At 38.1% G+C, this 24,408-nt stretch overlaps 1 protein-coding gene across 1 annotated transcript in view; it reads right to left on the bottom strand.

The window, feature by feature from the left end:
• The window catches only part of BTLA (B and T lymphocyte associated), a 56,074-nt gene extending 32,367 nt beyond the window's left edge, over positions 1-23,707 (bottom strand). Inside the window, 4 exon segments of the mRNA XM_057544935.1 lie at positions 7,525-7,663; positions 7,666-7,819; positions 7,821-7,842; positions 23,620-23,707. Of these exon segments, the coding sequence (XP_057400918.1) occupies positions 7,525-7,663; positions 7,666-7,819; positions 7,821-7,842; positions 23,620-23,707 (403 nt within the window).
• Between the last annotated feature and the right edge of the window lie 701 nt (positions 23,708-24,408).

The following is a 24,408-nucleotide window of genomic DNA, read 5'->3' as shown; positions in this document are numbered from 1 at the left end:
CCTTTTAATGTGCTGTTAGATTCTGTTGGCTAGTATTTTTTGAGGATTTTTGCATCTATGTTCATCAGTGATATTGGCCTGTAGTTTTCTTTCTTTGTGATATCTTTGTCTGGTTTTGGTATCAGAGTGATGGTGGCCTCATAGAATGAGTTTGGGAGTGTTCCTCCCTCTGCTATATTTTGGAAGAGTTTGAGAAGGATAGGTGTTAGCTCTTCTCTAAATGTTTGATAGAATTAGCCTGTGAAGCCATCTGGCCCTGGGCTTTCGTTTGTTGGAAGATTTTTAATCACAGTCTCAATTTCAGTGCTTGTGATTGGTCTGTTCATATTTTCTATTTCTTCCTGGTTCAGTCTCGGAAGGTTGTGCATTTCTAAGAATTTGTCCATTTCTTCCAGGTTGTCCATTTTTTTGGCATATAGTTGCTTGAAGTAACATGACATCTCTCATGATCCTTTGTATTTCTGAAGTGGCAGTTGGTACTTCTCCCTTTTCATTTCTAACTCTGTTGACTTGAGTCTGCTCCCTATTTTTCTTGATGAGCCTGGCTAATGGTTTATCAATTTTGTTTATCTTCTCAAAGAACAAGCTTTTAGTTTTATTGATCTTTGCTATCATTTCCTTCATTTCTTTTTCATTTATTCTTGATCTGATCTTTATGATTTCTTTCCTTCTGCTAACTTTGGGGGTTTTTTGTTCTTTCTCTAATTGCTTTTGGTGTAAGGTTAGGTTGTTTATTTGAGATGTTTCTTGTTTCTTAAGGTAGGATTGTATTGCTATAAACTTCCCTCTTAGAACTGCTTTTGCTGCATCCCACAGGTTTTGGGTCATCATGTTTTCATTGTCATTTGTTTCTAGGTATTTTTTGATTTCCTCTTTGATTTCTTCAGTGATCTCTTGGTTATTAAGTAGTGTGTTCTTTAGCTTCCATGTGTTTGCATTTCTTACAGATTTTTTCCTGTAATTGATATCTAGTCTCATAGCGTTGTGGTTGGAAAAGATACTTGATACGGTTTCAATTTTCTTAAATTTACCAAGGCTTGATTTGTGACCCAAGATATGATTTATCCTGGAGAATGTTCCATGAGCACTTGAGAAGAATGTGTATTCTGTTGTTTTTGGATGGAATGTCCTGTAAATATCAGTTAAGTCCATCTTGTTTAATGTATCATTTAAAGCTTGTGTTTCCTTATTTATTTTCATTTTGGATGATCTGTCCATTGGTGAAAGTGGGGTGTTAAAGTCCCCTACTATGATTGTGTTACTGTCAATTTCCCCTTTTATAGCTGTTAGTATTTGCCTTATGTATTGAGGTGCTCCTATGTTGGGTGCCTAAATATTTACAATTGTTATATCTTCTTCTTGGATTGATCCCTTGATCATTATGTTGTGTCCTTCTGTCTCTTGTAATAGTCTTTGTTTTAAAGTCTATTTTGCCTGATATGAGAATTGCTACTCCAGCTTTCTTTTGATTTCCATCTGCATGGAATATCTTTCTCCAGCCCCTCACTTTCAGTCTGTATGTGTCCCTAGGTCTGAAGTGGGTCTGTTGTAGACAGCATATATACGGGTCTTGTTTTTGTATCCATTCAGCCAATCCTTGTCTTTTGGTTGGAGCATTTAATCCATTTACATTTAACGTAATTATTGATATGTATGTTCCTATTACCATTTTCTTAATTGTTTTGGGTTTATTATTGTAGGTCTTTTCCTTCTCTTGTGTTTCCTGCCTAGAGAAGTTCCTTTAGCATTTGTTGTAAAGCTGGTTTGGTAGTGCTGAATTCTCTTAGCTTTTGCTTGTCTGTAAAGGTTTTAATTTCTCCGTCAAATCTGAACGAGACCCTTGCTGGGTAGCGTAATCTTGGTTGTAGGTTTTTCTCCTTCATCACTTTAAATATGTCCGCCACTCCCTTCTGGCTTGCAGAGTTTCTGCTGAAAGTTCAACTGCTAACCTTATGGGGATTCCCTTATGTGTTATTTGTTGTTTTTCCCTTGCTGCTTTTAATATTTGTTCTTTGTAATTAATTTTTGATAATTTGATTAATATGTGTCTTGGCATGTTTCTCCTTGGATTTATCCCGTATGGGACTCTCTGTGCTTCCTGGACTTGATTAACTATTTCCTTTCCCATATTAGGGAAGTTTTCAATTATAATCTCTTCAAATATTTTCTCAGTCCCTTTCTTTTTCTCTTCTTCTTCTGGGACCCCTATAATTCTAATGTTGGTGATGTAATTTTGTCTCTGAGGTCTCTGAGACTGTCCTCAGTTCTTTTCATTCTTTTTTCTTTACTCTGCTCTGCAGTAGTTATTTCCACTATTTTATCTTCCAGGTCACTTATCTGTTCTTCTGCCTCAGTTATTCTCCTATTGATTCCTTCTAGAGAATTTTTAATTTCATTTATTATGTTGTTCATCATTGTTTGTTTGCTCTTTAGTTCTTCTAGGTCCTTGTTAAACGTTTCTTGTATTTTCTCTATTCTATTTCCAAGACTTTGGATCATCTTTACTATCATTATTCTGAATTCTTTTTCAGGTAGGTTTCCTATTTCCTCTCCATTTGTTAGGTCTGGTGGGTTTTTACCTTGCTCCTTCATCTGCTGTGTGTTTTTCTCCTATGTTGCTTAACTTACTGTGTTTGGGGTTTCCTTTTCGCAGGCTGCAGGTTCGTAGTTCCCATTGTTTTTAGTGTCTGTCCCCAGTGGCTGAGGTTGGTTCAGTGGTTTGTGTAGGCTTCCTGGTGGAGGGGTCTAGTACCTGTGTTCTAGTGGATGAGGCTGGATCTTCTCTTTTTGGTGGGCAGGTCCATGTCTGGTGTTGTGTTTTGGGGTGTCTGTGGCCTTGTTATGATTTTAGGCAGCCTCTGTGCTAATGGGTGTGGTTGTGTTCCTGTCTTGCTAGTTGTTTGGCATAGGGTGTCCAGCACTGTAGCTTGCTGGTCGTTTAGTGGAGCTTGGTCTTGGCATTGAGATGGAGATCTCTGGGAGATTTTCACCGTTTGATATTATGTGGAGCTGGGAGGTCTCTTGTGGACCAGTGTCCTGAAGTTGGCTCTCCCACCTCAGAGGCACAGCCCTGACGCCTGGCTGGAGCACCAAGAGCCTGTCCTCCACATGGCTCAGAATAAAAGGGAGGAAAAGAAAGAAAGAAAGATGAAGATAAAATAAAATAAAGTAAAGTAAAATAAAGTTATTAAAATAAAAATAATTATTAAGAAAAAAAATTTTTAAGTAATAAGAAAACAAAACAAACAAACAAAAAAAAAAACGGACAGACAGAACCCTAGGACAAAGCAAAGCTATACAGACAAAATCACACACAGAAGCATACACATACACACTCACAAAAGGAGAAAAAGGGAAAAATATATATATATCTTTGCTCCCAAAGTCCACCTCCTCAATTTGGGATGATTCGTTGTCTATTCAGGTATTCCACAGATGCAGGTACATCAAGTTGATTGTGGAGATTTTTTTTTTTTTTTTTTTTTTTTTAATTTTTTTTTTTTTATAGCTACTTTATTTATTTATTTATTTATTTATTTTTATTTTTGGCTGTGTTGGGTCTTCGGTTCGTGCGAGGGCTTTCTCTAGTTGCGGCAAGCGGGGGCCACTCTTCATCGCGGTGCGGGAACCGCTCTTCATCGCGGTGCGCGGGCCTTTCACTATCGCGGCCCCTCCCGTTGCGGGGCACAGGCTCCAGACGCGCAGGCTCAGTAACTGTGGCTCACGGGCCCAGCTGCTCCGTGGCATGTGGGATCTTCCCAGACCAGGGCTCGAACCCGTGTCCCCTGCATTAGCAGGCAGATTCTCAACCACTGCGCCACCAGGGAAGCCCGATTGTGGAGATTTAATCCGCTGCTCCTGAGGCTGCTGGGAGAAATTTCCCTTTCTCTTTGTTCGCACAGCTCCCGGGGTTCAGCTTTGGATTTGGACCCACCTCTGCATGTAGGTCGCCTGAGGGCGTCTGTTCTTCGCTCAGATAGGATGGGGTTAAAGGAGCAGCTGCTTCGGGGACTCTGGCTCACTCAGGCCGGGAGGGAGGGAGGGGTATGGCTGCGGGGCAAGCCTGCGGCGGCAGAGGCCGGCATGATGTTGCAGCAGCCTGAGGCGCGCCGTGCGTTCTCCCGGGGAAGTTGTCCCCGCATCACGGGACCCTGGCAGTGGCGAGCTGCACAGGCTCCCGGGAGGGGCGGTGTGGAGAGTGACCTGTGCTCGCACACAGGCTTCTTGGTGGCTGCAGCAGCAGCCTGAGCGTCTCATGCCCGTCTCTGGGGTGCGCGCTGATAGCCGTGGCTCATGCCCGTCTCTGGAGATCCTTTAAGCGGCGCTCTGAATCCCCTCTCCTCGCGCACCAGGAAACAAAGAGGCAAGAAAAAGCCTCTTACCTCTTCGGCAGCTCCAGACTTTTTCCCGGACTCCCTCCCGGCTAGCTGTGGTGCACTAACCCCTTCAGGCTGTGTTCACGCCGCCAACCCCAGTCCTCTCCCTGCGATCCGACCGAAGCCCAAGCCTCAGCTCCCAGCCCCCGCCCACCCCAGCGGGGGAGCAGACAAGCCTCTCGGGCTGGTGAGTGCTGGTCAGCACTGATCCTCCGTGCGGGAACCTCTCCGCTTTGCCCTCCGCACCCTTGTGGCTGCGCTCTCCTCCGTGGCTCCGAAGCTTACCCCCTCCGCCACCCGCAGTCTCCGCCTGCGAAGGGGCTTCCTAGTGTGTGGAAACCTTTCCTCCTTCACAGCTCCCTCCCACTGGCGCGGTCCCATTCCTATTCTTTTGTCTCTGTTTTTTCTTTTTTCTTTTGCCCTACTCAGGTATGTGGGGAGTTTCTTGCCTTTTGGGAGGTCTGAGGTCTTCTGCCAGCGTGCAGTAGGTGTTCTGTAGGAGTTGTTCCACATGTAGATATATTTCTGATGTATTTGTGGGGAGGAAGTTGATCTCCGCATCTTACTCTTCCGCCATCTTGAAGCTCTCTCCTCAGATATATGATTTACAAATATTTTTTCACATTCTGTGAGTTGTCTCTTCACTCTCTTGACAGTGTCTTTTTTTGGGGGGGGGCATCTTTTTTCTTTTTTTCCCACACACACACACACTGTATTTTATTTTTAAAAGCGATAAATAAACTGACACCAAGCATTGTAAATGTATGACCACAACAAAAGCAACAATGATTGCAATTACCAAACACGAAACACACTCATACTATGTCATAATATTGACATTCAGTCCAGTAATCCTCCACTGTAACAGCTCCTTTACTTTGCAGTGAAAATTGATTTGTATATTTTTTGCCTCTGAGTCCTTGTGGGATTTTTTTTTTTATTCAAACAGAAAGTCACAAAAATTATAATCATCCTCATCAGTTCACTCAGTCCCATATAATTAATTTTTTTTCATCTTGATCTTTTGTTAGCACTTTTATGAATTCATCAGTTTTCCATTAGAGTTCTGAAAATGCTTCTTCATTCAGTTCAGCAGTATAGTCAGTTACCAGAAACCTGTACTTGTCAGAGTCTTTTCCAAGAATTCCTTGACGATGAAACCCTTTTATAGGAACATTTTTGCAAAAGCATCAGAGTACACCCAGAACTGTCTGTAAATGACAAAAGACTTAAAAATGACCACAGTTAAAGATTTGATGAAAGTTCATAATAATGCAATTGACTTGATAGTGTCTTTTGATGCACAAAAGTTTTTAATTTTTATGAAGTACAATTCATCTATTTATTCTTTTGTTGCTTATGTTTTTGAAATTGTACCAAAAAACTATTAACAAATCCAAGATCATGAAGATGTACTTCTATGTATTCTTCTAAGGAAACATAGCATTATAGTTTTATATAAACAGAGATTTTATTATTTTAGTTTTTATATTTAAATATCTGATCTATTTCAACTTGTTTTTTGTATATTGTGTGAGGAAGAGTTCCAAATTCATTCTTTTGCATGTGGATATCCAATTGTCCCAGCATCATTTATTGAAAAAAGTATACTTTTCCCATTGAATGGTCTTGGCACTCTTGTTAAAAATCAATTTACCAAATATGTATGGATTTATTCTGGACTCTTAGTTCTCTTCCATTGATGTATATATCCATTTTTACATGAGTCCCACACTCTTAGTTACTGTAGTTTTGTAGTAAGCTTTGAAATAGAGAAACAGGAGTGCTCCGATTTTGTTCTTCTTTTTCAAGGTTTTTGGGGGGTTTTTTTGGCTATTTAGGGTTTATTGTAATTCTAAATGAATTTTAGGATCAGCTTTTTCATTTATGCAATATATATATTATATACATATTATATATAGTTTTGATTTTTATGGGTATTGTATTGAATCTGTAGATCATCTGGGGAATATTACAATCTTAACAATATTAAATCTTAGAATCCATAATAATGGGATATTTTCCCATTTATTTATGTCTTCTTTAATTTCTTTCAGCCATATTTTGTTCAGAGTACAAGTCTTGTGCCTCCTATGTTAAATTTATTGCTAAGTATTTTATTCTTGATACTATTACAAGTGAAATTGTTTTCTTAATTTCCTTTTCAGATTGTTCATTGCTAGTATACAGCATACCACTGATTTTTGTGTTGATCATACAACTTTGTTGAATTCATTTATTGGATCTAGTAGTTTGTGTGGGTTTTTGAGGATTTTTTATATTTAAAATCATTTCATCTGTGAACAGAGATAGTTTCACTTCTTCCTTTCCAAGCTAGATGCCTTTTATTTCTTTTTCTTGCCTAATTGCTCAGGCTAGAATCTCCAGTTCAATGTTGAATAGAAGTGGCAAAAGCAGACATCCTTGTCTTATTCCTGTCCTTAGGGGGAAAGCTTTCAATTTTTCACCACTGAGTATGATATTAGCTGTGGGATTTTCATAAACCAACTATTTTTTACTCTCCTCTACTTTTCTCTGTTTTCCATGTTTTGTTCAGCATAGTTTTGCCCAACATAACTCAACCTGTCCTTGCTCTGTTGTTTGAGCCTATTAAGGGCCTCTGAGAGGGACTGGGGAGGCAGCTAAAGCTATGAATATTCTCAAAACTCATCAAGGAGTCAGGTTACTTGTGTGCTGTTTGCCCTCTATGCAAACTGTGAACTATTAACAAGAGTATAATTGAGCAACACAAACATAAATTCAAGGATTTATTATCAATAAAAGTCAAGGACTGATAAATGAAAGAAAAAATTCAAAGGACAAAAAATAAAAAGCTGTCTACTACTATTGGTATTTACTTTGTAATTTTTTCCATATTTCAGTGGTCAAATTTTGGGCTTATCAAATAAATTTTATACCCCCTAAAGGCAAGAACAATAACTTTTATTATATTTTTCTCTACTCTTTTCTGCCTCACTCCAAAACACAAACACATGTATGTGACCACACACCACAAACTGTGAGATGTGGCAGCCTTTTGATGTCTTACATGAGTTCAATGTCTAACATAATCACTTGAGAATCTGAGTCCTCCTTTTCTTGAAACAGATGAGAAAAACATTAGATAGTCTTGATGTCTAGAACTCACCTGTCACATTAATGGTAACTGAGTGGCTTTCAATGAGTCCAGGCGAAGAGTTCACAGAACAGCGGTATGACCCATTGTCACTAGCAAGCACTTGATTAAAATGCAGAATAAAATCTGAAATACTCTTCCTTTCTTCCTAACCCATGAAGCCCTGAAGTCTGTCCCCAAGTTGTAAACAGTGTTTCCTTTGGCCTTGCACCAGGTCACAGTAGGTCTATTAGAACAATATTTCACAGGGCATTCCAGTTCAAATGGGTCTCCTGATGACACAACATATATGGAATATCTCTTAAAATTGTATGTCACATGATTCATCCCCTGGAAGATAAAAACAAAATTAAAAACAATTCTGTTCTGGAAGGATCAGATATTTGCCACTTCAACAATTTCTGTCAAAGATTTCTCAAGCATGATTCTATAATTTTCCCAGATAACATTTTACAGTATATTAATCCTTACTAGCAGAGTGTCTGCTAGTGACATATAGTAGATACATAATAAATATTTGTTGAAAAAAATTAAATAATTTCTTCAATTGTTCAATAATTTCCTCAATTTCCAAAATTTTACCATTTTTATTATAAAATTAGATTTTACTTTACTTTATTTTATTTTATTATCATATAGCTACTCCAATAGTAGCAAATAATAGTAACTTCTTGTCACTTACTTATTATATTCCAGGGGCTGTTCAAAACACATTACATATATTAATCATTTAATCCTCACAACAAAAATAATATATTATTATGAACCCTGTTTTATGGATATGGAAACTGAGGTAATAAAGAACTTGCCTAAAGTTATATGCTAATAATTAAGAGAATCAAGATTTAAACTCATACTAGAGTCCATTAGTCTATAATTCATTATCCATTACTTTGCTGTAGTTTCTTGAGCAAAATCACATTTTCCATTACTAGCTCTGGTATATTTCAATAAATAGGAGAGAGGAATTTTTGTAGACAACTATTTCCCTATGATAGTTGGCATTAGGATTTTTTTTTTTACTTGTTTTTCAAAGGCTTTAATTATGCCTTGCAATTTTTCCATGACTTTTTCTATGTAGGAGACATGCAACTCAAGAAAACTTTCTGAAAAGAGGATGTTCTGAGATAACCTGAAATTTTTATGCTTTCCCAAGTGGGAAGAAGAGAAGTTATCCACCTTTTTGGAAGTTCTGCCTTCTGGCCTACAGGAAATATGCTTTCCTTTGTTTTGGTGGGGAGAGTGAATTTTCCTGGAAACAGATTTTTCTACTGTCTTCTCTGAGTCTTCTGTTTGCAACTGTCGATTGCATATAAAATCTGAAGCTAAGAAAAAAAATTTAATTCTCTATATTATTGAATAAGTTCTATTACCCTTAACTTACCATGAAAGTTTATACCTGGTAACCTCAGCATCTGAAGTATAACTGATAATCAAGATAAATAAAAAAGAAATTTTCTCCAAGCAAACAAAATAAATATTGCAAGATCCAAAATTTATCTCATTTTTATACACAATTCTTACAATTCCATTATCATTTCCTATTTAACCCAGGGCATAATTATGTTATATAATACAGACTAATTACTCTTTTCATGATGATAAGGTTGAATCAACAATAAAACTTTAAATTATGTTTAATAGTATCCATTTTTAGAAACAAAGAAGTGTTCAATCTGTTTTACAAAGAATTTCATCAGAAATGGTTACTTCAAAAAATGTTTTGACCTCCAAAGGGGCAAACTTCAATTATTTAGAATGTACATTTATGTGAAAATATTCATTCTCTGACAATTGCTGGAGTGTACTGTGGCTTTTGAGACTCATGTATAAAAGGAGCATGAGAAATCACACCAGTTCATGACAACCACTTAACCTTTTTGTATCAGTTACATCAGGAGTGTATATAAATCATGGAATATTCTACTATGGGCCTGACCCTGTAAGGTGGTGAAACAAAATAACTAAAAGAGGCCAAGATTCCTTTTAGTTAAGCACTGTGTAGTTATTTATATCTTTTTATTATTTCTAGTAGAGTTAAGTCTTAAGAGTGTTTTCTCTCTGAGTTCCTTTTCCTACATCCTTATAGTTCTTTCTTGGCTCTGTCTTTCCCTGTTTTGAACACTCCCTCAGCCATATATCCAATCCATCCTCTTCATTAATTTCCTTCAATAATTGTAAATTATTAGATTTTAATAGATTCATACTATCATAGATTATAATAACATAGCATAACTGAGATTATAGCCAAAACTCTTTTTTAAAGACAGAGGGTTAAGGGCTATTCAGATGTTGAACTGGGGTACAACTTTTGGTCTTGCATTCCACATACCGCTTTACCTAGCAGAATGTTTCACTTTATTTCTACACCCTGGCCAGAGTAAATATTCTCATTTTTAGCTATTTCCTATCACTCAGTAAACCTCTCACTATAATTTATGCTCATATTTCATCAGCCACTACTCAGAATAATTGTAAACTGATTGAGTTTTCAAGAATCAGATTGAGACGAGATCTGCAGAGAACTTTTAGAAAACCCTGAATATTTAGATATTTACAACTGCTCTGAGACCTCAGATAAGTTCACTTTAATACTTCCTAACCGTTTCCAAAAATCCAGAAAAAAATTAAACAAACTCAAAGTCAAGTTATGAGGTTATCAAAAATTGAAGAGAAAGAGTAAGATAATATACCAAAAGGAAGTGTTTAAAAATATAACACCTGGATGTGGTTAGAATTACAACAAAAAAACAAGGAGGCCAGAGGAAGAAAGGTCAAGTGAAACCCTTGTTTCCAGAAGTCCATTCCTCTCCCTAAAGTTAATAAGCTACCTCAGCCTTCTAACTTCTGTTTTCATTTTCTGGATAAGTCAATCACAGTTTATGGAGCCTACAACTCTGCGCCAGCATTGTGAAAAAAAAGAGAGTTATAGGCAAAGACCTTTTTGACCTCGAAGAGCTTACCATTTAATTGGTGAGGCAAGCTTAACTAACAAGACCACTTTTCTGTAATAAATTTACTATCTACCACTCTTTTTTCTCCAAATTTAACTGAGCTGAAAGGAAGGCTCAGCGGGACCTTGTATGTTAGTTATTAGGCAGTATAGGAATAAATAAGACAAGGTACCTCCCTTGAAGGGGGTTGCCTTCTAATGGGAAATAGAGAGCTTGACAGATGGAAGAATGAAATAACACTATAAGAAGGTGCAGACCTTGCTTGGGTGTGCCGAGGATTAACTTCGACTGGGACTATGGGGGCAAGGCTGAATGGAAAGTTTGTATTTGAGCTGAACCTTAGTGAGTGAGTAGCTCTTTGATAATCAGAGCAGTGAATGGAACAGGGTGGGGGTATCTTAAGTCTGGGGAAATTGAAGGACAAACGCAGACTGTCCAGGAATCTCATGGCAGATTCAGGGAATTGCTATACACTTGGATTGTGGCTTTCTGAAAATACTGATATGCAGACCACTAGTCATTTCAGAATAAATGGAATAAGCATTAGCGGGGAGAAGTTTAAACTTTGCTTATCCACCATGAGGAAATACAGAGCCTGATTCTTTTGGAATATTTATAAAGTTCATGTAAATAGCTAAAAATGAGAATTTTCAATTGAACATGGTTGTTCAAATGCTAACAGATTGTGTGATGTTGAGATAGTCACCCAGCCTCACCAGCCTTCAATTTTTAAAAAATAAGATGAAAGGACTGGACTACAAAAACAGGAAAAGTCTTACCCACCATCCTTTCCTACACACAAACACATATACAACTTCACCTCCCTCAGTGTACAACTGATGCTATAAAACCACTTCTAAGTCTCTCTATTACAATATGTTACCTTTCCATTTAGCCACTGGGCTGTCACCCAATGCTAATAGCACTGTTGAACATCCCGGCTAGTTCAAGGATTCCATGACTACATGCTTGGGAGGAGTGTACAAAGTGGGTTAGGAGGGGAGAAGAGCTAGCTGTTAGTCCTGACCACATCACTGACTTGCAATGGGATAATAGAATCATCACTGAGGTTCTTGTATGTTCTTATCACCAGGATGAAGATCATTGGCTGTCACATTGACTAGCATAGGAATTTTTCTCAAGTGGAGGAAAGAATGGATAGAGGCTTGTGAACAGGCATTAAAAGTCATCAAGAGTGCTCCCTCTTTGTACAAAGAAGACATTAACACTGCCTACCTCCGCGAAACTAAAACTGATGCTTGTAGTACAGGAATGATGCACTGAGGTAAATGATAGAATTCTAATTTTCCATCTGACAAGCATGTTGACACTTTTGTTGCTTGTCTCAAATTATGTATAATCATCTTACGACACTCAGGTTATCCAAAGCTGTCCCCAAGGGGTTTGTCTTGTCAAAGAAACATCTGAAAAGGAATGAAGATCACAGTTGCTTTTGGCTGGGATTTATCTGTCAACATTAGTTTTGTTGTTCCTGCTGTTTTCTCAGACATTTATATCTAATGGTGGGGAATTTTCAATGCTAAAAATAATTAAAATAAATGCATGCAGTGAATGATGAAACCTCTACCATCTTCAGGCTCTCACATGATCAAGTATCCCTTTTTAGGTACTATACGTTTAGGAAGCCTTTCCTTTTAAAAATTCTCAGGTTCCCCTGGTGGCACAGTGGTTAAGAATCTGCCTGCCAATGCAAGGCGACATGGGTTCGATCCCTGGTCCAGGAAGATCCCACATGCTGCAGAGCAACTAAGCCTGTGAGCCACAACTAGTGAAGCCTGCACGCCTAGAACCCGTGCTCTGCAACAAGAGAAGCCACCACAGTGAGAAGCTTGCGCACCACAGCAAAGAGCAGCCCCCGCTCGCTGCAACTAGAGAAAGCCTATGCACAACAATGAAGACCCAATGCAACCAAAATTTTTTTTAAAAATTAAATAAATAAATAAAATAAAAATTCTCATGAAAACCACTGCTGCATTATTACAGAACGTATATTCCATGACTAGGGTGTACCTAGCATAGTTGATGCCCAGAGTGCATGATTTTTAACAACCCTTTTTTCTATATGGAAAAATATTCAGAAATAATCATGAAATTAAACAAATAATAAAATGGCCAGGAAAGAAACATAGTGACTATCTTTTTCATTAAACTTCATATATAAAATGGTGCAAGTTGGACTTCCCTGGTGGCGCAGTGGTTAAGAATTCGCCTGCCAATTCAGGGGACATGGGTTCGAGCCCTGGTCCGGGAAGATCCCACATGTCGTGGAGCAACGAAGTCCGTGTGCCACAACTACTGAGCCTGTGCTCTAGAGCCCATGAGCCACAACTAGTGAGCCCTCGTGCCACAACTACTGAAGCTCACACGCCTAGAGCCTGTGCTCTGCAACAAGAGAAGCCACCACAATGAGAAGCCTGCGCACCACAACAGAGTAGCCCCTGCTCGCCGCAACTAGAGAAAGCCTGCGCACAGCAATGAAGACCTAACACAGCCAAAAATAAATAAATTTATAAAAAAATAAAAGAAAAGAAAAAAATAAAATGATGCAAGTTAAAAAATGTTTGAAAAATAATAACAGAATAGAAAAAAGGAAAAATGCACAGCTATTTACTTAATAATTTTATATCTATCTAAACAGTGTGAACTTGGATCCTTTAGTTACAGCCTGATATTGTAGTTTATGTAAGTAATTTTCCACTAATTAATAAGCAAATTTTATTAAAACTGAAATTCTATAAAAGACATAATTTAGACCATTACTAAAGTGTACCACTAATGTAAAGTTTTATTTTCTTGATCCCTTCTTTAATTTTAAAACAACACTTTAAAGATTGTAAATTATAAAGATACAATTATAAAGATATTAATCAATAAAACATTTCAGATATAAACTTTAGTTCATGCATGAGAAAAACAATTGTATCTCACAGTTTGTATTCTGTTTCACTGTTTTAAATTTTAAACAAATATTCAAAATGGTTGCATGGAATGAAAGAAATGAAACAACACACATTCTGTTTCTTTGTCTCTCTAGTCACTGTGGTATTACTGTTTATTTAAAATCTACTGTTTAAATGTAGAAATATGTAGTACCACAGGGGTTGGAGACACAAACTATGCCTAGAGCAAGCTCATGTGATTCTGAACATTATGAATTTGCTCTTGAAGTGAACACATATAGCTGAATTTGAAGTTCTCTGAGTTAACTTTCATGTAGATGCAATGTTTCTTAAAGGGGAAGTACTGAAAATGTGCTAATTTGAAACTTACATACATATTATTAAAACTTAGGAGTAACCATGGTAATTATTTAGAACTTAGACCAAAATATTTGGGGCTGGGGGAACATTTTATCACTGATATTTTTCAGAATTGCTGGTACATGGTGATCATTAAAAGTAGACCAACTTTTATTTGCTTTAAAACTCTGTACAGACAATATTCCCCCTTATTGCCCACACCCAGGGGGGTGGACATCCCACTGTTCATGACTATTTAGTTATGGGACAGTTTCTAGTGCAAAGGGGATGCAGAAAGAGGCTCACTTGGGTCTTCAATTTTCCCATAAGATTTTTTTCTCTTTTAAAGATTGAACAAGATACAATCTCTCAGAGTTTTCAAATCTCCAAGAGGGAGAGAGCCCTTCTGTCTGGGTAATCAGGAAATGCTTCAAGGAGGAGATTGAATCTCCTCCTGTCCCAAACCTCACTCCAAGGCAGATCTGGTCCTCCTCCCATTATCACAGTATAAAATACCATTATCTACCTAATCACATGGACCAGAACCTGGGTGCCATCTTTGTCTCTTACCCCACTCCATCAGCCACCAAGTTAAGTTAATTCAGCATCCAAAATATCATTCAAATTTGTTTTCATGCCACTGCCTTAATTTGGGTCTCATTCTACTTCATGAGGATTATTGTCACAGCTTACCAACTAGTCTTCTACATTCCAAACTTGGCCTTGTTCCCCTCCTCACACCCCAATTCATTCTCCACATCACTGTCACAGTTTACATTCTTGTTTTAAAAAAGATTATTTTTTATTTTTATTTATTTTTGGCTGCTATGGGTCTTCATTGCTGTGCGTGGGCTTTCTCTAGTTGCAGCGAGCGGGGGCTACTCTTTCATTGTGGCGCCCAGGCTTCTCATTGCGGTGGCTTCTCTTGTTGCGGAGCACAGGCTCTAGGCATGCAGGCTTCAGTAGTTGTGGCGCATGGGCTCAGTAGTTGTGGCTCGTGGGCTCTAGAGTGCAGGCTCAATAGTATGGTGCATGGGCTTAGTTGCTCTGTGGCATGTGGGATCTTCCCGGACCAGGGCTCAAATCCGTGTCCCTTGCATTGACAGGCAGATTCCCAACCACTGCGCCACCAGGGAAGTCCCACAGTTTACATTCTTTTTTTTTTTTTTTTTTTTTTTTTTTTTTTTTTTTTTTTTTTTTTTTTTTTAAAGCTCCTAAATTTTATTAGTAGTTTATTATTACTATTACTGTTCATACACAAATGCACTTGTATATCTATATGTACTTACCTATATATCTAATCTAACATCTATCATCTATCTACTTATTATCTATCTGCTTATCATTTATCATCTATTGTCTATCTATCATCTACCTATCCATCTATCTTATCTATTTATCTAGGTATCATCTATCTATATCTCTATCATCTTTATCCCACAGTTTACATTCTTAAGACAAAAATCCAACTGCAAGACTTTTTTGCCTAAAATCCTTTAGAGATTCTTCAGTGCCTGCAGGAAAATGTCCAGACTTCATCAAATGGCATTTTGCCCCTGCCTCTTTATGCAAACTTGACAGTCCCCGCCACACACACTCCAGCAACCCACATCCACTTGATGTTTCTCCTACCAAATGTCCCATGCTATTTTGTGTGACATGCATCACTCTGAGTAAATATGTGTTTATGCATCTTTCTTCTGATCTTGTCTATGACCTTCTTGATGGGATGGCAAAAGGAGATGGCCTTAGAAAAGGTATGAAAGTGAGAAAGCATGAGACTGAACAGAGAGAGCTTCATGAAGAGAAAAATCTCCTGTTCACACTCTAATGCTCTCTGTGCACTAAGACACAGAGCAGACACAGCTGAGTCCTTAGATATGTAGACTAAAGACAGTGAGGTGAAGGATGTATGTATCTCAACATACCCTTTAGTGGTTATAACTTAATCACTAAAGAAAAACTAGACCTTACCAGTATGCAATGTGTAAAGGCCGATTTATGTCCATTCAGGGGTGAAATTCAAAATATTTAAGAAGTGACACTCCATGGTCATCCAGATACCCAGATCAGCCAATCAGAAAGGTGTGCCAACCACAAAAAACTGCATGGTCCAGTACCTTCCAGCTTAACAAGTGTAGCTGCTGGTGTAAATAACATCAGGAGCTGAAGGGAGTAAGTAATTTGTGAAACTTACTAACTACTAAAAACCTAAAAGCCAATCGACAGACGAATGGATAAAGAAGATGTGGTACATATATACAATGGAATATTACTCAGCCATAAAAAGGAACAAAATTGGGTCATTTGTGGAGATGTGGATAGACCTAGAGACTGTCACACAGAGTGAGGTGGGTCAGAAAGGGAAAAATAAATATCTTATATTAATGCATGTATGTGGAATCTGGAAAAATTGTGCAGATGAACTGGTTTGCAGGGCAGAGGTGGAGACACAGATGTGGAGAACAAACATGTGGACACCAAGGGGGGATCGTGGGGAGGGTGGTGGTGGTGGTGGGATGAATTGGGAGATTGGCATTGACATATATACACTAATATGTATAAAATAGATAACTAATAAGAACCTGCTGTATAAAAAAATTAATTAAATTAAATTTTTTTAAAAAAGAAAAAAACCATGAAATGAATAGAGAGAATTTTCACATTCATCTTCTATCACTATTTTCTCTTTAAAATCTTCTTAAAATGGTATATGAAAGCTTTCTTTAAGTTTGACTTCATATGGTATTTATAGAGCACATTTTTTAAATAAATTTTTTTTTTGGCTGCACCACGTGGCATGAGGGGTCTTAGTTCCATGACCAGGGATCGAACCCATGCCCCCTGCAGTGGAAGTGCAAATTCTTAACCACTGGACCTCCAGGGAAGTCCCTATAGAGCACATTTTAAAACAAGTTCTTCTAGGGCTAGAATTTCTCATAATGTGATATGACTATTTTGGAGAATATTTTGAAGACTATCTCTTTAATCCAGTAGTATTGAGCAATCTAAGACTTTAAGTCATATATCTCTTGCTTTTATATAGTTTGGGATAATTCTGAAATTTTTTTGTCTTGATATAGTCATTCTAGTATTTGCCATAGCTTTGTCTAACAGTTAGCAAAGCATCTAAAGTACATGTGTCATTTCCTTTCCTTGAGATATTAAAGAATAGTACAAGCAGAGAGCTTTAGTGATCATCAGGTCAGATAGTTTAAGTCACATTTGGAAGGTAACCTCCCGAATCACTGCTTCATATTGATTGTCACTTGCCCACAATTGCAGCATATTTCGCATTATCAAAGTACTGTAAACCCATCCTAGGTGCTCCTGACAGGAGGAAAATAGGGATATGACTAATATTTTTTGAGTTCTTATTATGTGCTATGTACTTCTATGTACCATACATATATTGTTTCCTTTGATCTTCACAGCAGTTCAATGAGGTAGTTACTATTATTATCTTTATCTTAAGTGGGAGAAACCAAATATTAGAGAAGCTAAGCCACTTACTCAAGATCACCAGCTGGCTGGAGGCAGAGACAGGACCAGGACTTGAACCCAGGTCTGGCTAACTCCAAACCACAAGTTCTTTTCTGGTAGAATAGTTGTGAAAGTGCATGGGAACACATAGGAAGAGTTGTTAGCACTGTGGTTCATTCACAATAAATAATAATAAATGACAGGTATTACTATTTTTTGGATAGGGTGAATTTAGGGAAGCAACACAGCAGTTGAGTAATTGTCCAAGGGTGCAAGGCCTATGGGAGGCAGAGACAAGATGGAAACCCAGAAGGTCTGCCCCAAGTGCCTCTGCTCTGAACAGTTACTTCCAACTTCTTTCGGGGGTCAGCAGTGATGTGATCATGGGTCAGTGATGTGGTATATTCACCAGCCAAATGAATATAATAGAGATAGAAAAGGTGTTACATCCCATAGAAAAAAGTCCTTTTATATGAGACATGAAATTCTTGAGAATTATACTAATGAAGAAGGCTAGTCTTGGTCAAAACTAGGAAGTAAAAATCCTTTGCTTTTTGGTACTTTCTCAGGCTTTCTCTGAGTACTTCTTCATTACATTTCCACCAAATGACAAATGTCCCCCTGCAGTTCTACCCTACTGGTCATGCTTTTGTCTCCCCAGACCAGAGGATTCACTCCAATCCTTCAGAGTTCTGCCTGTCCTATGTGATAAGGATGAGTTTCTGGTGGAGAGTTCATTGGCCAATGTGTAATTATCTCTCTGGAATAGCAAAAGTTTTTAGCCAGTTCAATAGAACCTAAAGAAAAATGATTCATGTTGACAATTTAGAGAATAGTTCTGGGTAGGGAAGACTTTCTGGTATAGGTGGGTTTGTCCTTCAGAGATGCTAGGCTTTCCACCTTCCTCACAGTGACTTTAGGAAGAAAATCAGGTCAAGAAAAGCCTAGAACATACCTTGGAAGCTGTGGACAGTAGCATTCAAGAGAGCCTTTGGCATTTTATAAGAAACCAACATGAGTATTTCTAAATGTTGCCTTCAGTGTTTGAGTGGTTACATGTGATGCTCAGAGTAACCGTGGGTTATGTGTTGTTGGAAGGACACGAGGAAAGTCCATCTCTACTTCTTCTCCAGGTACTTCCTCACCTTCCTAATACATTCTACTACAGAGATCACACTGAGATTCATGGGCATTTTCAAAGCCCTAGAAGACACCTAACATTATCTATGTGGGCAGAAACTGCCAGTTGTCCCCCAATATTAATTCTCCTAATACCCCAGAAGAAAAAGAAATGGGGTCATCACCACCCAGGTAGAACCTAAGTGTCCCAGCCTTCCTTATAGCCACTTCTGGACAATGGGCTGTTTGTGATACATGCAAGTTCCAGATTATGCTTATAAGATAAATGTGGCTATTAGGAAGGAGAAAAGGAGGAGTTAAAGAGCTCTACCAGCTAAACCTAATGTTTCCCTGTGACTGCCTAGATGGACCCTCTATCACTCGCCTGGACTGTGTTCAAAGTGAACCTCACGTTGTACATGTTTAGATTCTGAGCACACTAACGTGATTCCCTGCATGTGTACACACAGACACAGGCACACAAGTAATTTTTTCCATGGAGATAAGCATGGAGATCAGAGTCCATAACCATGAGAGGACACCGGAAAGGTGGAAACTATTGAGCTTATTTTAGGTAAGGGAGTGAAGAAAATTGGAAAAGTGAAGCAAATTGCTTATGATACAACAATTCACTGACACAAAGTAACTCAAGCCTCATGACTCCCAAACTCTGTTCTCATTTCTTGGTGATGGGGATGATGGGAGATAATGATATCAAGAGTTGTTTATAGACAACTTTTGTCAACCCCAAATGAGAGATGATCTCCCAATACTACTTTAAGGGGACTATCAAGCTAATTAAGTTTAGGACTAAATGGGAAAAAAAACCCTAAAACATTATTAGCTAAACTTACACAGCACTTACTATGTAAGTTTAGCTAATAAACTTCAGTCACTGTCGTAAGAGTTTTATAGAATTAATTCACTCAGTACTCACAACAACCCTGTAAGTTCGATATCATTATTGTCCCCATTGTTTAGATGAGGAAAGAGAACCAGGGAGGTTATAGTCACAGAACCAGTAAATGGCAGAGATGGGAGAGTAATCTAGTAATCTAGAGTCTCTGGTCTTATCTGCTCCATCACTGCGCCTCCAAGGAACAAAGAAAAATGTTGATTTCATTTTTGGACCTGATTACAAATGCCTGTGAACATTTTTCTTGCAACAAATTCTGAACTCTAAGTAAAGGTGAAACTCACAAATGATGGAAATTAAGTAGGAAAGTCCCAGTGAATCAAGATAAACTGTCTTCAACATTACAATAGAGGAAATTTTGATAGTGGGACAGAGGAAGCAATAATTAATTAAAGAGCTCAGTGTTAGGAAAGTCTATTCAAGGCTGTGATCAACACAAGAATTGGTCTTTTCATACCTCAATCCAGGAAATCCTGTAGCTGCAGAATGTACTTCTAGACATTTACGTAAAAGGTAGTCATATCTTATGACAGGCATTTTTGTAATAACAATACACAGGCATTTGGCAGAAGGCAGAGCTCTATCTCTGGCATACAATGTGCATATTTCAATAAGAACAAATAAGTAGAGCCAGAGAAAAGCCTGATAAAGACACTGTGTTACAAAACCAGAATATGAAGGAATGAGAGACAGATTCAGAGCACTTTTGCCCCAATGTTTCTTCTCTGACCCAAGGATACGGCCTGTTCATGGTGGAGAAACAGAATCTGGGAGGAATGTGGAGTATGCATCCATGGATCACACTGAACTACTACCATAAAGGAGAAAGAGAACACACGCAAGACCCACATGGAGACTTGGCCCCAACCACTGTGTTTTCAAAGGCACCAAACTGTCAGTGGCCTCTGGTACTAGACCAGATTAGGATGATTTTTTATTACAATAAGCAGTGATCAGAGATTTCCTCCTGCCTTATTCAGGATCATATATAATCTCTGCTATAGCCAGACATTAACCGCAGTGCTCCTGGCTGCTTGAAGCTGGGATCCTTGGTTGATGCCCAGCTGAACAATGTCCCAGGACCTCTCAGCTGGAGCCGCTCACTGGGGATGAGGCAGGTGACTGACAAGGGCCATCTCCACCTGCAGCCTAGTTCTTGCCAGAAGAATCTCTCCATGTGTAGGTGCTGAAACTTTTATTACTTTCATCCAGACAGAAAGTATATGCTAGATACAAAGGGACAGAGTTCCCCCTAATTTCTTTTTGAGAAACACAAAAGGCAAGCAAGTGTAATTTCATTATAGAGAAAGACCTTAAGCAGGAAATTTGTAGAGAACTTTACCTTTTTTTTACAACCTTATTACGATGCAGCCTCATTCCTGGGAAGAGGCACACAGACTTCACATTGCTTTGAAGTGGAAAGGAAAAAATCTTTAAAAATTATTTTTCAACAGTTTGAAACTGTGCCAGTGTAAAGAATTCAGTAAGCAAATCACAGGAAATCTCACCAACCTCTATTCCTAATTTAATTCAAGTAATGCTACAATCCAAAAACTGCTGGATAAGATACCTGGCCAGTACTTTATCTAAGGCTCTCCGTTTCATTTTTCAAATAATTCATGTCACTATACTTTGGGCTAAATATATTGTACAATATATTTCATTTATTCATTTTATTTTAGCTTCAAAACCTTAACTATTTTAAATGATAATGTTAAAACTTGCTTCCACTTAATTGAATATTGTGTGGGTTGCTTGGTGTAAAGAATATTAACAAAAATACCATTAATGTTTTTCAAGCTTTTATTATGTGCACTTACTATGCCAGGCACTTTATCTACTGTATTTGTAGTCTTCACAGAAGCCCCATAATTTAGGTACAATTATTATTATTTCTATTTTACAAAAGAGGAAACTAAGGATAAGAGAGGATAAGAAACTAAACCAAGGTCACACAGTAAGTGGCAGAGCCAGTCAATGAACCCAATTCTAACACCCAAGTCTGTTTTTGTAAGCACATTGAGAGGAGGACCAGAGTTGTACCATACTCCCAGTGTGATGCAGCACTGCATATTCTTTTACTTAGTTTCACAGAGAATAGTTTATATATTCTTCAAACTGGTATGATTTCTGTTTAATAATATTTGACTTCAGTTGTAGCTAAAGTGAAAAATCCAGTCAGCCATCCTACACCTCATCAACATAATACCAAATACTTAGAAACATAAAAACGCTTAAGTGAAGGGGATTTTTATTTTGCATCTGGTTGTGTGCCATCCTGGCATCACAAAGACATTCCAAACCGCACAGTTCCAGAATTGAAGATGACATTTACAGGATTTCAGTGACCATATTTTCTGATTTGAAAAATTTAAGAGTATGTGTGCGAACACAAATAAACAAATGGGACCTAATGAAACTTAAAAGCTTTTGCACAGCAAAGGAAACCATAAACAAGACCAAAAGACAACCCTCAGAATGGGAGAAAATATTTGCAAATGAAGCAACTGACAAAGGATTAATCTCCAAGATTTACAAGCAGCTCATGCAGCTCAATAACAAAAAAACGAACAACCCAATCCAAAAATGGGCAGAAGACCTAAATAGACATTTCTCCAAAGAAGATATACAGATTGCCAACAGACACATGAAAGAATGCTCAACATCATTAATCATTAGAGAAATGCAAATCAAAACTACAATGTGATATCATCTCACACCGATCAGAATGGCCATCATCAAAAAATCTAGAAACAATAAATGCTGGAGAGGGTGTGGAGGAAAGGGAACACTCTTGCACTGTTGGTGGGAATGTAAATTGATACAGCCACTATGGAGAACAGTATGGAGGTTCCTTAAAAAACTACAAATAGAACTACCATACGACCCAGCAATCCCACTACTGGGCATATACCCTGAGAAAACCATAGGTCAAAAAGAGTCATGTACCAAAATGTTCATTGCAGCTCTATTTACAATAGCCAGGACATGGAAGCAACCTAAATGTCCATCATTGGATGAATGGATGAAGAAGATGTGGCACATATATACAATGGAATATTACTCAGCTATAAAAAGAAATGAAATGGAGGTATTTGTAATGAGGTGGATGGAGTTAGAGTCTGTCATACAGAGTGAAGTAAGTCAGAAAGAGAAAAACAAATACAGTATGCTAACACATATATACGGAATCTAAGGAAAAAAAAAAAAGCCATGAAGAACCTAGTGGCAAGACGGGAATAAAGACACAGACCTACTAGAGAATGGACTTGAGGATATGGGGAGGGGGTGGGGTGAGATGTGACAGGGTAAGAGAGTGTCATGGACATACATACACTACCAAATGTAAAATAGATAGCTAGTGGGAAGCAGCCACATAGCACAGGGAGATCAGCTCGGTGCTTTGTGACCACCTAGAGGGGTGGGATGGGGAGGGTGGGAGGGAGGGAGATGCAAGAGGGAAGAGATATGGGAACATATTGTATGTGTATAACTGATTCACTTTGTTATAAAGCAGAAGCTAACACACCATTGTAAGGCAATTATACTTCAATAAAGATGTTTAAAAAAAATGATAAAAAAAAAAGAGTATGTGTGCTTGTGGGGATAATAAGGCAAGGTATTTGAAACCAGGAAATCAGAAACTTCTGCTAGCTTTTTATAGTCCTTCCCCCTTTACAATATGCGGGCATCTGTGACCATGTAAGGGAGTAAGTGAACTCATCACTTTTTTGCCTGCATAAAGTCTTTGCAAAAGTGGCCAAACATCATCTATGCAGAATCCAAGCTGTTTTCTATATCATATGACACCCAAGTAGGAACATTCTTTTTCAACATACTAGAAGCAGAGACAGAATGCTCCGATCCCATATTTCTCAGCATTGTCTCATTCAGTATTCTCAAGGCACGTTCCCCACTGAAGCAAGTAGCGAGATTTTATTTAGCCACATTATTCCAGAGTAACCATGGAATCAGATATAACCCCAGTTATCCAACACCTAACCTACCCACCTGAGTACCTCAACACTCCTCTAGCTTCAGTTTGGAAAGAACAAGCTATTTATTCACCATCAGTATGGCATCCAGAACATTTTTGCCAGTAGGAGGGATAAATTTCTACTGAACTATTTATAATGTTTGCCCAATTCTCTTTTCTTACCATCAGAACATGTTTTTAAGAAAACCAGCCAAAGTATGACTTAAATACTGTTTTCTAATTTGGTTTATGTCCTATAATGTCTTCAGTGAGCAAGTCTAACTACTTGGTTTCATCTACCATTATCCTCTTGACATAAACACTACATCCTACTACGATCAGCAAGGGAAAACATTGCCTCCAACCCCCCCTGAGAAATATAAGAAGTCAGTGGCTTACCACTGATACTCCAGATGCCTACAAGTGGAATTAGGAAGAGGACCCAAAGCAATTTCCCGATTCCAAGCATGGTAGGTGATGTCTTCATTTCCTGTTTATATCACGGATGCTCAAGTAGAAAGCTTCCCTTCCTCCCATGAATTCTTCAGAGTTGGATCAGGTTACCTACTCCAATGACATCTATAAAATAAATAGAGAAGAGAGAGGAGGTGGGAGAGAACAGTAAGAAGAGCCCAAATAGTCTGTGAAACAAAATGAACAGAAAGACTAGGCAGTACTCTGTTCTGTGGGTTTTGCTTCTTGTCAAATTGGCTGTCCACTTTCAAATGCTCTGATACATTAAGCAGCGCAGTCCTTAACTTCTCCTTCCATACCACCCTTTTTGCCCCACATTTAGGTTTTTCTCATTCAAACTTGAGTGAATGAACAATTAAACTCTAAAGAAATTTATATTGTTGAAATCTTTAGGTTGAGATTTTAATCAAATCAAGGTCAGGAAATTCATGGTAAAAAGTACTTATGGTAAGTATACATTTCCCCCCTTTCCACAGCTTGTGATTATGAAACTTCATGTAAGAGATTTTAGATTTATCTTCCAAAAAATCATGTCATTATAAGATGAGAATGCTTATTAAACCAGTGGAGAGTCTTCTGAGGTTATGGAGAAAATGAGTGATAGGAAGCCTTTCCTCAACAGATGAAGGAAAGGCAACTATCTTTAGTCTGTAGATAGGTACCAATGGGACGAGATCATCATTAGTACTGGCTACATGTTCTCTCTAAATAATA

This window comes from Balaenoptera acutorostrata, chromosome 4 (assembly GCF_949987535.1).
Source record: "Balaenoptera acutorostrata chromosome 4, mBalAcu1.1, whole genome shotgun sequence".
Classification (NCBI taxonomy): Eukaryota; Metazoa; Chordata; class Mammalia; order Artiodactyla; family Balaenopteridae; genus Balaenoptera; species Balaenoptera acutorostrata.
This window is presented reverse-complemented; position numbering and strand designations above follow the sequence as displayed.